This window comes from Ranitomeya variabilis, chromosome 3 (genome assembly GCF_051348905.1).
Source record: "Ranitomeya variabilis isolate aRanVar5 chromosome 3, aRanVar5.hap1, whole genome shotgun sequence".
NCBI lineage: Eukaryota > Metazoa > Chordata > Amphibia > Anura > Dendrobatidae > Ranitomeya > Ranitomeya variabilis.
In genome coordinates, this window is record NC_135234.1 from 321,926,830 (window position 1) to 321,940,687 (window position 13,858).

At 43.4% G+C, this 13,858-nt stretch overlaps 2 protein-coding genes across 3 annotated transcripts in view; one reads left to right on the forward strand and one right to left on the reverse strand.

The window, feature by feature from the left end:
* Nucleotides 1-9,299, reverse strand: part of TANGO6 (transport and golgi organization 6 homolog) — a 95,530-nt gene extending 86,231 nt beyond the window's left edge. The window contains exons 1-5 of the mRNA XM_077295726.1: nt 9,177-9,299; nt 6,362-7,023; nt 4,996-5,112; nt 4,508-4,658; nt 1,139-1,275 (exon numbers count right to left, since the gene is read on the reverse strand). Of these exons, the coding sequence (XP_077151841.1) occupies nt 1,139-1,275; nt 4,508-4,658; nt 4,996-5,112; nt 6,362-7,023; nt 9,177-9,240 (1,131 nt within the window). The 5' untranslated portion in view covers nt 9,241-9,299. The remainder of the gene's footprint in view (nt 1-1,138; nt 1,276-4,507; nt 4,659-4,995; nt 5,113-6,361; nt 7,024-9,176) is intronic.
* A 99-nt stretch (nt 9,300-9,398) lies between these two features.
* LOC143815933 (uncharacterized) overlaps nt 9,399-13,858 on the forward strand; it is a 61,201-nt gene continuing 56,741 nt past the window's right edge. Inside the window, exon 1 of one of the 2 annotated variants that reach the window (XM_077295727.1) lies at nt 9,399-9,532. In XM_077295727.1, coding sequence (XP_077151842.1) covers nt 9,408-9,532 — 125 coding nt within the window. In that variant the 5' untranslated portion in view covers nt 9,399-9,407. Of the gene's footprint in view, nt 9,533-9,760; nt 9,838-13,858 lie in introns of those variants that run through there. The other variant, XM_077295728.1, reaches the window with a different exon arrangement.

The following is a 13,858-nucleotide window of genomic DNA, read 5'->3' on the forward strand; positions in this document are numbered from 1 at the left end:
ATAAAAAGTAAAAACCATGTATAAGGTCATGATTATAGTGAGAGGGTGGTAGAACACTTGAATCTCTCTTGTAAAGGGTAATAAAGGGGTGGGAGGCTCTCCAGGCATGTGTCGTAACTGTCACACAGCCGAGACACATGCAGCTGCGGAGCCGAAAAGCTGATTAGCCGGCACGCTTCAGGTATCGGGGTTCCCTCTGCAGCTTACTCGGTAAGCTCTATAGCTTGCCAAATAAGCCCTGACCCGATCAAATACGCTCACCTCTACTCCCGACTCCACAGCACTGGTCACTACTGAGCATGTACATAAAGTGCAGCACAGATTCATCTCAACTAAAAACTGAGATCCTTAGATCAGGAACAGAACAGACACATTTATAGGACATTTCCTAACTTATTATATTAAAAAAAAAAAATATATATATATATATATATATATATATATATATATATATATATATATTACATCAAATCTTGCACCCAATGTATTATATACTGTATGTAAGGAGTTAGGAGTCTGTCCATTTGAAACCGACTCCACCTCGACAGCCCTGCTGCTTATAACATGATACTGTATGGGGACAGATTGATCTACAGGGTGGGCCATTTATATGGATACACCAGGGTGGGCCATGTATATGGTTAAACCTAAATAAAATGGGAATGGTTGGTGATAACTTCCTGTTTGTGGCACATTAGTATATGAGAGGGGGATAATTTTTCAAGATGGGTGGTGACCACGGTGGCCATTTTGAAATCGGACATTTTGGATGCAACTTTATAAATGGCCCACGCAGGTGTATCCATATAAATTGTCCACCCTGTATTAGTGATCATTCTGTCCCCATTATTTTTCATTAGCCAGTGTAAAGAGGCCGGGAAACAGGAGACAAACGACTTCAATATTGATGATCACAATCATTGAATGGCCTGAACTCAGCGAATGTAAATACAATCAATATGTTTGAGTGTCATGGTGAAACAAGTGAGCAATTAGGGCCTCATTTTAAATGTTTGCCCACTTTGTCTAAAACCAGCCCTGGTTATATTATCCAAATATGCCAAGTGTAACACAAAATCCTTGGCATCCCTGATGTACTAATGATGACACTTTTCTGTTTTATGAAATATATTCTTACCTGTGGACATACTTTATGGTAATATTCCTCAACAGTAATTGACTGCTGAGGGCATGATGCCAAGACTCTTGCTATCGCATCACATTTCTTCCAGTTGCTGGCAGCAGCTTCAGCCTCTCTCCCCCCTGCTACACCAGCTGTAAAATAAGAAATTAAAAAGTATTGTTCTGTACTAAAACACAAAAAACACTACATTAAAAAAATACTATATTTTATATACAGTCATGGCCAAAAATTGTTGACCTTTGAAATTGTGCAAGAAAATCAAGTATTTTTCCCAGAAAATTATTGCAATTGCACACGTTTATTTCCATTGTGTGTATTGGATCAAAAGAAAAAAAAAAAAGGGAAAATGGACATCATTTCACATAAAACCCCCCAAATTGTCTGGACAAAATTGTTGGCACTCTTGACTTGCGATTTGGTTCAGGGACTTGTAGGTGTCTCCATTTTTTGGGATCTCGGCTGAGTGAGGGTTTATTTATTGCGCGCCGAGCTGACGCTTTTATTGATTCCATTTTAATATAATGTTTTGGTCGCCTGTTACTGTGGCGACCAAAAAAAAAAAGAAACAAAACATAATTGTGTCGTATTAAATTCCACCCCCCCCCCTCATGCTGTTTACCATCTGATTAATTAGTTTTAGATTTGGATGGATCGGTAGTTTCTGAACGTAGCGATACTAAATATGTGGGGGTGGGGTATTTTGAATGGGGCAAAGGGGGGAGGGGCGATTTAAAATTTTATGTAATTTATATTTTTATTTTCTTTAAACCCTTTACCACCGAGGGTGGTTTCCACGTTAATTTACTATGTGGTTATAACTAGCACGCTTCAACGGATCCCGGTGATTCTGAGAATATTTTTTCATGACATATTGTACTTCACGATGGTGTCACCCTTAAATCACAGAGATATGTCACACAAAATACTTAAGTAACATTTCTCTCATGTATACTTTAAATCAGCACAATTTTCGAACAATTTTTTTTTGTTACCAAGTTTCAAGTGATCTCATTTTTTCAACAAAATGTTTTGTTTTTGTTTTTTTTTTTGTTTTTTTTTTTAAGGACCACATCACATTTGCTTGAAAAAGGTCTTCTGACCGAAACGTCACCAGAGGAGGCAGAATAAAATGTAAGATTGACTTTTCACCATTACGTGAGGTGAGGTGCTGTCTTTTGATCTTTTTTGATACACATCACATTTGAAGTCACTTTGAGTCACCTATATGACAGAAGATACCCAAAAATGACATCATTCTAAAAAAAACAGCACCCCTAAAGGTGCTCAAAACCCCATTCAAGAAGTTTATTAGCTCCTGAATGGGCTTCACAGGAATTTTTGAAATGTGCGTGGTAACAGGAAAAAATGGACCCCAAAATTTGCTGTGTAATTTCTTCTGAACATGCCGATACTCCATATGAGGGAGAAACCAATCGTTTGGGAGCACGGCAGAGCTCGGAAGGGAAGGAGCGCCAATTGACTTTTTGAACGTAATTTCCAGGAATGATTGGTGGATGCCATGTCACGTTTGGAGAGCCCATGATGTGCCTAAACAATGAAAATCCCTCACAAGTGACACCATTTTGGAAACTAGACCGCTCAGGGAACTGAACGAGATGTGTGGTGAACACCTTAAACCCTCAGGTGCTTCACAGAAGTTTAGAACGTTGAGACGTAAGAATCCAAAAAAATAACATGCCGTAGAAACTGCCAGCTCTGAACTGACAGAGAAAGTTGCTGATCGTGCACTGCGCATGATAAAGAAACCTTAGGGATCACCAAGAATAAAAATAAAAGAAACCGTTTTTATTTGGTAAACAATAATGCAAACAAAAAACAACATTAAAAACATTTAAAAACAAAACTGGTAAATGCACAAGGTATATGAGTCCTATAATACATAATAGTGTAATATAGAGAAGATGATCAAACCAAAAAGATGTAAAGAATACATGGATGCATGTAAAAAGTAGGGCAAAAAAGGGGTTAGATAATATTAGATGATAGCTCCCTATAAGAATTGAGACCTATCATCTGTTGCGTATATTGGGGGTTCTTTAATGCATGCCTAAAATTCTAACCCATCTATCATTTATGAACAATTGTTTGGAGGAGTGTCACTGCCTTATCATGGGCATGACTTGTGCATTTACCAGTTTTGGCTTTTAATGATGTTTTTTCTTTGCATTGCTGTTTACAAAATAAAAAGTTTATTTTTAATCTTGGTGATCCCTATTTTTCAGCATGTGTCTTTTCTTTAGTCTTTTTATGTCGTACAATAACATGCTGTAGAAGATCCCATTCACTATTTAGTGTTTATGGATTTTGAGTGGTGCCCTCCTTTTTTCCCCACATGTGATAAAGAAACCTTTCTAGCTCAGGTGACGCGGATGTCGTCAAGACGACATTGGGTCGCCAAGGCAATGATCGGGACCCCGTGACACACCCTGAGGTCTCCGATCCAAAGGCAGAGTAGCTGTCATCCCTCTGCCGACTCCTGGAATGCTGAGATCGCTTTCGATCGCAGCATTTAGGGGGATAAAGTGCCAGGAGCGGTGTGTGACCACTCCTAGCACAGTGTCGGGTGTCAGCTGTCAGAATCAGCTGACACCCGGCGCCGATCAGCCACACACAGCCCGTGTGCGCAGGTGATCGCCATGCAGTAATAATACGTCCCTAGTCAGATAGGCCCAGGGACATATTATTATGCCAAATGTCAGAAAGGGGTTAACACCTTTTTACTTGCTTCAATAGTCCGCTTAGGAGAACTTAAGCTGCAATCTTCTGATCGCTTGTGCCATACATAGCAGTGCTTCAGCCCTGTTTTGTGTAGCAGAAATCATCATCTGCTATGAACATGTCCGGACTTGCAATACAAAGCATATTAAATGAGAAGTACACAGCGTTAGGGTACGTGCACATATTGCGGATTCCATTGCGGATTTTTCCGCGTGGATTCTGCAGAATCCGCAGGTAAAATGACCTGCGTTTTACCTGCGGATTTACTGCGGATTCCACCAGTGTTTTTACACCTGCGGATTCCTATAATGGAATAGGTGTAAAACGCTGCGGATTCTGCACAAAGAATTGACATGCTGCGGAAAATAAACCGCAGCGTTTCTGCACGGAATTTTCCACAGCATGTGCACTGCAGATTTGGTTTTCCATAGGTTAACATGGTACTGTACAACGCATGGAAAACTGCTGCGAATCCGCAGGGCCAAATCCGCAACGTGTGCACATAGCCTTACAGTACCTAGCAGGACTTTTACCTTATAGTCTTAGCTAATGTACCATTTTGGTGCAACAGGTCATAAAGCTCATATGCAATATGTTCCATTTTGGCTCTCAGCCTCAACAAACCTCCTGCGTCTTCCAGGATCCCACGTACCACAGCTTGCACCCCATTAGGTCTCATCAATCTTTCCGACAGCAATTGGCCAGTAAGGCGCCGCAACCAGGAGGGTGCTGGAGCTCTCTGCAGGGAGACTGAAGCACCAGAAGGACGAGGACCCTGGAAAATTAGTTAACTACATGTAAATCATAGGGATTTTCTGTTTTCAGATTCTAGAAGTGAATCTCGTCGCTGCTCCCGATGTATGTTACGCTCTACAACATGACATCCTCTCAACAGCGCTGCAGCCAATCAGTGAGCTCAGTGGCTCGTGCCATTAACTCAGGCAGAGCTGCTAAGCTCCCTTATTTGCTCCACTGTTGACAATGTGAAGTCAGTACTGCACACAATAACAGACCCGGGTCCAGCAGTGGAGACGCACTGCTGGACCCGGTGAAGGTGAGTAAAGCGGCTAGTATGTTAATTCTTAATGTATTGTGTAATAACATAAACGTACCTGTCTAGGACCCCCCTGCAAGATGAGCAGCTCTCTGATAACAAGAGGCTGGTACAAGTGATCCATCAGTCTTCTGAAAGCCTCCTTGCATTGGCCTCTCTCACATGCTGTCAGGATCTACAGAAAACAATGAGGCATTTGTAATGATGGGAACTACAGGAGACCGCTGATAGGAGCAGATCATGCAGTCTTGTGTAATGCCAATGAATTCTAGTGTCATTTTAGCAATAGATCAAACTTCCAGTTGGCTGCTGTGGTTAACAACACTTCAGCTTTTGCATACTTACTTCTACAAACAGCAACACATACAAAACAAGAAAAGCATACCTCTAGCCAAAAGTTGACACCATGACTATTGCCCATGCTCCTTCAGCTCTTGTGCGCACTACACTGTATTTCTAGGTACCAATACAAGAGGACAACTGGAGTGTTTAGAAAACATAAGTTCAAAGTTTATTACAAGAATACATTAAAAATGACACACTATAAGACACCAAATGAAAACTCCAGAAGATAGCATCAGTGCCGGTATCCTTGGTTGGCAGCAGTTACCACAGTATATAGACTAAATAACATATAAAAATGCCAAAAAACAAGGATCCGTGACCCCCAAAAAGGACCAAAAAGCAATGCCCGCCTCTATATCTCTTTACTCACACGTACCGCCCAGTAAGGCTTAAGCAATAAAAGTCTGGCCATAAATTAGTCCAAAGTGAGGGTAGGTATAGAGAGTGTCCATTGGAGAAGCATAAGTGAAAAACCCACAGGTGTACAAAAGCCCCCCCAAGAACACCAACCGTATAAAGATCTTACCCAGTACTGAGATCCCTCGATTGGGCATTACCCCCCTGTATTTCTAGGTGTCTGAAACTGAACGTGGTGAACTGGCCTCTACCATTTTCAGCTATATTAGCTTTAAAAGGTACATTCAGATCCTCTATACATATTTGACACCTGGAAAATCCACTGTATGTTACAGTACAAGCATTGTGAATAAGTTTTTTATTTAATTGATTCTTAGAAAACTTGCAGCGTAAATTGATAGGCGATAGCAATTGAAGCTTGTCCATTTATGCTGTGAATACAAAGAATGAAACTTGCAGTAAATCAGCACCGAAAGCCACAATTTAGTACAGATATCGCTTTCACTGATAATCCCATGTGGTTGTACCTCTAAGCGGCAAATTTAAAAAATGGGGAAAAATTATGTGTGTGTCTGGAATCAAAAGCATTGCTTTCTATATTGGCATTATGTGGTGCCCATTACATTCAGCACACAAAGGATGCTGGCAGACTTATATTTTAAAGTGAAGACAATTCTGTATATCCAATGTAAGAAAAAAATGTAAAACAGTTGATATCATACCTTCGAACTCTCTTTAGCACCCTCATCAGCGTTCCCTTTGGTTGGGCAATACCCGAGCTGACAAAGCCCGGCCATCAGGTCTCCCAAATGCTGTGTAAAGAACAGGTTTCCTAAACAAGAATGACGAGACACCTCCAACAAGCACATACATGTAATGTACAGCCTACGTGTACGGACATGTGGCAAGTCACAAGACACCATCGAGCATACAAGGGCTCCAAATTCTGACCGGTGCTGTAAAGGAAGGCCAATCCCTGGTAGAAGATATGGGCAGATTCCCATAGACACCACAAACTGCAGTGCTGATTGGACAGTCCTCTGCTGAGCTATGCTAAGAGTATCTGGGCTCAAAGGAGGGGCTGCCTCAGGGGTCCTCAGGTTGGGTTTAGAGGGTTGAAAAGACTTTGCCAATTTGATCATAGTCTCCTTAAGACAAAGCAAGAGCAGCAGGGCTTGTGACGTGAACTTCCATGATTGATCCGCTTGAGATTGCAGAATGTCACTTAACCATGGGAAATTGGTTAAGACCCTTTCTCGTAAAGTCACCAGGGGCTCCCACTTTGAGACTTGCTTTAGTTCTTCCTCTAGGGTAGACACATTAAACTGTAAGGTGCTGAGTAAGGCAGCTCGTTTATCAGCGTTATGGCCACTAGATCCAGATTCTAGAATAAAATAGAGACAGATTTAATAGTAGCTTCAGACAACAGCTAGTAGCGTGCGAGAATAAATAAGGTATAGAAAAACTACCCTTATGAGGCCGAGATGTAACACATTGGGAAGAAATTTAGAAAAAATTTTGAAAAAAATAGCATAACGAAAGGTGGGGAAGATGCCCATAAAAACCCATCAGGCTTCACTTTCATTTCCCATAGCACCTCTGAGAAACAAGAGCGGGATGGGGGGATGGGGGGATGGGGGGGTGGGGGGGTTGCGCTTTGCTGTTTTAAACAACTGCTCCATGTTTTCCTTGCACTTAGTTCAGAACTAGAGACAGCTACATTTATGTGAAGTAAAGCTGCCCTTACACGTAGCACCAGGTAAGAAAAGGTTTAATGTAGTGTGTGGCTTTAAGGAGGACATGCAAAGGAAATATTCTTGCTCCAAAATAAATAGCTATCTTTTCTGTTCCTCTGCTACTCCTCTTGGAAAAGTAGAAATACATTCAGTCTAACCAGTGGTGGCATGTCCCTATTCGCTGACAATATCCGATCAGTGCTGGCAATGTCTGACTGTGGAAGACCATGCCTCCTCCACAAAGGAATAGTGACACCCAGCTGTTCATGTATTCCAACATGTCTTGGAGGAATAACGGAAGAATGGCACAATGAAGACAGGGAGTTCTTACTAAGCTAGATGTGTGTGGAGAGAAGATGGCTCTTCTTTAAACACACACATTTACAAATAAATGACTATAATGATACCAATTGTTCAGTCCACTTAACCCTGCTGTTCTGTTAGGTCAAAAATGACCGTTTTTGAAATTCTATAATGTTATAAAAATTCAGCGTGTGATTCTGAGACTTGAGGCTCCCTGACTTTTCGTCATTAGGGGGGTACTCTCTGTGGGAATTTTTTTTTTTTTAATTTTTGTTTACTTTATTTGGTACAATTTTTACAGTACAAGTGTATGTGAAATCTAAACAGAACAGCAGGGTTAAAGGGTTGCTCCAAAATAACAAGACTGTTCCCATCTTCAGCAATCCCAAGAACGGGGGTCAGGAACTGCAGAGTCCATCATGAATGGAGAGGTGCATTTGTGGCCTCAAGTCTAGTCATTGAGAATGCTGGAGAAAGGCGAATACAGAGCTTGGCTGTATTGCCTGCAGTCCCATAGAAAATGAATGGAGCTGAGGCCGAGAATGAGCACCTCTGCAACATTCAAAATGGACTCTGCAGTCCCTGACCGTGCTCTCAGAATCACTACTGGTCCCAATAGGCAGACCCCCAACAATAAATATCTTTATTTACATAGCACCAACATATTTCACAGCATTTTACAATTTAGAAGGTGCATGTACAGACAATATCAGACATTTCTGACACATAATTCAACAACTAACAAGAGGCGTGAAGGCCTTGCTTTCAAGCCTACAATCTATGAGGATTTATGTGACAAAAAAGGAAAAGAGCTTCTTGTCGTATAAGGTCCAGCCATCGTAATAAATATCAGTCACTAGCCAGTATCTATAGAAGTACAGATGCATGTTTCTTGCATTGAACTCACAAGTGTGACCCCGGCCTTAAAGGCTTCCCCAGACTGGTGTCCTTCTGTCTGCCCTTATTCACACATTGAAGTCAATGCTGACACACGGTAAGGTTTTAATATTAGACAGTGTAGGTTCTGTCCCGATCAGAGGCACCTTGACGCGGTGGGATGGCTTTTATGCCATTTTTTATTAAAATCGTATTACTAAGAACCCCGAGTTATTTAAGTGCTCTTTTGCTTTTTAATTATTTAGTTACAGCAGGGTTGTTGCTCATTTTATTTCATGTCGGCTTTGTACAATTTATTATGTATTTTAGGAGTTGGTCCATTTTCTAGCGACTCCGACTCCCCAGCCCTGGCTGTATAGAAGCACTATTGGTGGGGGAGGCGATGCAGTATTAAACACAGATACAGAAAGGAGACAGATAATAGAGAGGTGACAAGCTCGGACCCAGCAGCAAACAACCTCGGCATCCTCAATGACAGCACTGACACTGGGAGCTAATGACAACTTCGTATAGCTCGGTTTTTTATATAATGGTCGCGCTCATCTGCTGTGGCACTACAAGTCCTAGCACGCCGCCGCATGCTGGGACACATAGTCCTCACCTCTCGGTGCTATCAGTATTTTCAGCGCGTCCACCACAGCACCCACGTTCAGGGAGGCAGCCATGTTTTAGTCACCCCTCCTCCGGACATACGTCATCACGCTGCACCTGCGTCCCCCCCCCCTCCAAGCCCGCCTCTCGCGGCCACTTCCGGACCTGCGCGGTGCCAATGATATGTCGGGTAATGAGTGGGTGACTGGGTGACAGCAGTGACGCGGTGTGTAGCGCCGGGATGTCGCGGTCATCGGCACTGCCGAGGATCTACATAGGGCGGCTCAGTCACCGCACTCGGGAGAGCGATGTGGAACGTTTCTTCAAGGGCTTCGGGAAGATTGTGGGGGTGGACCTGAAGAATGGGTGAGTGAGCCGTGTGCGGCCAGGCAGGGCGCTGATTGGTCCGCCCGCGCTGCTGCCATACTGCCTGTGTGCTGCGGATGCAGGGCCGCGCACTGGTGGTTGGGACGCTGCAGGGTACACTCTTCTGTATGGCAGGCAGCCCTGTGCCTGAGGCCGTCTGTGATACGTGCGGACCCAGGGGAGCGTGACGTGTTCCCGCAGGCAGCGTGACGTGTTCCCGCAGGCAGCGAGGAGTCCAGCCGGAGGCACACAGCGCCTTATACCCTGAATTCAGGGTGCCTGGGATAGGGAAGAACCGAAACAAGGCTAGAATTCATTACTTCAAGATCCCGAGCAATTTATTTTATATCATTATTTGTGGGGGAAATCTTTGTGTTCATCTGGTTTAAAAATGTATGTGGCCCTAAGGTTCCAGGCCTATAAAAGAACTATCAGAGCCTTACTCCCTCTCCCCAGGTCCAGCCCTGCATCTCCACTGCTGCTCTGGTCTTGATCAGCTGCAGGAGTAACGACATGTAGCTGCGGCCAATCACGGCTCAGTGGTGATGCTGATGTGATTTGTAGTCCTCACATCATAACTGCAGCCTAAATGCAAAGACCAGAGCAGCAGTGTAGATGCAGTGCCGGACCTGGGGAGGAGGACCTAGCGCTCTGATTGTTATTTTATAGGTCTGAAAGCAGACAACACCTTAATGAAATTACTTGATCCCTCCTGCATGAAGCCAGTAAGGCATAAAATAGCCCTGCAGCCTCATTGTCATAGTCATGAAAGGGGTTGTCCACTACAGGACCGCCCATTCCCATCTGCTTAAACCATACTGATCGCCGGTCTGTGTCTGACTTATTTATTTAGCAAAAGAGTGGGCATCCTAAGGGTATGTGCACACGTTGCGGATTTTGCTGCGGGACCGCAGTGGATTGGCCGCTGCAGATTCGCAGGAGTTTTCCATGACTTTACAGTACCATGTAAACCTATGGAAAACAAAATCCGCAGTGCACATGCTGCAGAAAAAAACGCGTGGAAACACTGCGTTGTTTATTCCGCAGCATGTCAATTCTTTGTGCGGATTCCGCTGCGGGTTACACCTGCTCCATAATTGGAATCCGCTGGAGTAAAACCGCAGGTGGAATCCGCACAAAAACCGCGGTAATTCCGCAGGTAATCTGCAGTGCAGTTTACCTGCGGATTTACAAAAACAGGTGCGGAAAAATCCGCAGACATCCCACCTACGTGTACACATACCCTTAGACTGGTGATTTTTGTACAATGCCTAAAGAACTGGACTTTCAGGTCTGATCTTATATTTTGTGGCATCCAGCAACCATCCAAGGCCCTCCTTGCTGTGACAGTACGGGAGCATTAGGGACCCTTATGGCCACTTTTGCTACTGATCGTCATTTAGAAAAATTGTAAGTCTGAAGCTGCCCGCTCAGAAATAGAAAGCAGCCCTAGACAGTGGCCCTCATAACATAAAATAATATATTCATGCCACCTGGACCGACGCTGCTCCTTATCTCGGAGCTGTGATTCCTGGTAACTCACAATGGCTGCTGATCAGCTTCCTTAGGCCGGCGTCACACTAGGCGTAAGACAATACGGTCCGTTTTATACAGCCGTAAAATGTTCCCAAAATATTGATCCGTATGTCATCCGTAGGCAGGGTGTGGCAGCGTATTTTGCGCATGGCATCCTCCGTATGTAATCCGTATGGCATCCGTACTGCAAGATTTTCTCGCAGGCTTGCAAAACCGACATCTAATGGATTTATGGGCTCAAATGTTCGGTAAAACATATATATATATATATGTATATGTGTGTATATATATATATATATATATATATATATATATATATATATATATATATATATATATATATATATATATATATATATACTTCAGCGCGATATAGCAGAAAAGCCGGTAATTCAATTGCCGGCTTTTCATTTCTCCTTCACAAACCCGACATGATGTGAGACATGGTTTACATACAGTAAACCATCTCATATCCTTTTTTTTTTTTGCATATTCCACACTACTAATGTTAGTAGTGTGTATGTGCAAAATTTGGGGGCTCTAGCTATTAAATTAAAGGGTTAAATCGCTGAAAAAAATTGGCGTGGGCTCCCGCGCAATTTTCTCCGCCAGAGTGGGAAAGCCATTGACTGAGGGCAGATATTAATAGCCTAGAGAGGGTCCATGGTTATTGGCCCCCCCCCCGGCTACAAACATCTGCCCCCAGCCCCCCCAGAAAAGGCACATCTGGAAGATGCGCCAATTCTGGCACTTGGCCACTCTCTTCCCACTCCCGTGTAGCGGTGGGATATGGGGTAATGAAGGGTTAATGTCACCTTGCTATTGTAAGGTGACATTAAGCCAGATTAATAATGGAGAGGCATCAATTATGACACCTATCCATTATTAATCCAATAGTATGAAATGGTTAATAAAACACACACGCATTATTACAGAGTACTTTAATGAAATAAAGACACAGGGTGTTGTAATATTTTATTAGACTCTTAATCCACCTGAAGACCCTTGTCACCTGAAACAAAGTTAAAACAAAACAAACAACACTATTTCAAACCTTCCGTCGTTCTGTCCCACGTTGTAAATCCATCTGAAAGGGTTAACTAATTTTACAAGCAGAAGCCTGTTAATGCAGCCCAGAAGCCTGTTAATGCAGCCGCCCATGCCTGTAAAAACCCGGGGAATGAATGGATTGCAGGGGAATGACCTGTAGTTACCTTCAGTCGCGGTGAGGCGCCCTCTGCTGGATGTTCTCATGAACTCCAGCCTGGTAAAAGTTCCCACGCTCAAGTTCATATGAGGACATCCAGCAGAGGGCGCATCACCGCGACTCAAGGTAACTACAGGTCACCCTGCTTTCCATTCATTCCCCGGGTTTTTACAGGCAGGGGCGGCTGCATTAACAGGCTTCTACTTGTAAAATTAGTTAACCCTTTCAGATGGATTTACAACGTGGGACAGAACGACGGAAGGTTTGAAATAGTGTTGTTTGTTTTGTTTTAACTTTGTTTCAGGTGACAAGGGTCTTCAGGTAGAAGCCTGTTAATGCAGCCGCCCCTGCCTGTAAAAACCCGGGGAATGAATGGAAAGCAGGGTGACCTGTAGTTACCTTGAGTCGCGGTGATGCGCCCTCTGCTGGATGTCCTCATATGAACTCGAGCGTGGGAACTTTTCCCAGGCTGGAGTTCATGAGAACATCCAGCAGAGGGCGCCTCACAGCGACTGAAGGTAACTACAGGTCATTCCCCTGCACTCCATTCATTCCCCGGGTTTTTACAGGCATGGGCGGCTGCATTAACAGGCTTCTGGGCTGCATTAACAGGCTTCTGCTTGTAAAATTAGTTAACCCTTTCAGATGGATTTACAACGTGGGACAGAACGACGGAAGGTATGGAATATTGTTGTTTATTTTTTTAACTTTGTTTCAGGTGACAAGGGTCTTCAGGTGGATTAAGAGTCTAATAAAATATTACAACATGTGTCTTTATTTCATTAAAGTACTTTGTAATAATGTGTGTGTGTTTTATTAACCATTTCGTACTATTGGATTAATAATGGATAGGTGTCATAATTGACGCCTCTCCATTATTAATCTGGCTTAATGTCACCTTACAATAGCAAGGTGACATTAACCCTTCATTACCCCATATCCCACCGCTGCACGGGAGTGGGAAGAGTGGCCAAGTGCCAGAATAGGCGCATCTTCCAGATGTGCCTTTTCTGGGGTGGCTGGGGGCAGATGTTTGTAGCCAGGGGGGGCCAATAACCATGGTCCCTCTCTAGGCTATTAATATCTGCCCTCAGTCACTGGCTTTACCGCTCTGGCGGAGAAAATTGCGCGGGAGCCCACTCCAATTTGTTCCGCGATTTAACCCTTTAATTTAATAGCTAGAGCGCCCAAATTTTGCATATACACACTACTAACAGTAGTGTGGAATATGCCAAAAAAAGGGATATGAGATGGTTTACTGTATGTAAACCATGTCTCATATCATGTCGGGTTTGTGAAGGAGAAATGAAAAGCCGGCAATTGAATTACCGGCTTTTCTATAGAACACCGCTGCGTATTTCTCGCAAGTCACACTGCTGGTCCGTGTGGAATCCGTATTTTTCTCGCCCCCATAGACTTTCATTGGCGTATTTTTTGCGCAATACACTGACAAACTCAGCATGCTGTGATTTTATACGGCCGTATAATACCGTATATTACGGATGCGTAATATACGGCTGATAGGAGCAGCCCCGTAGAGATTCATTGGGCCGTGTGTAATGTGTATTTTACGGACGTATTTT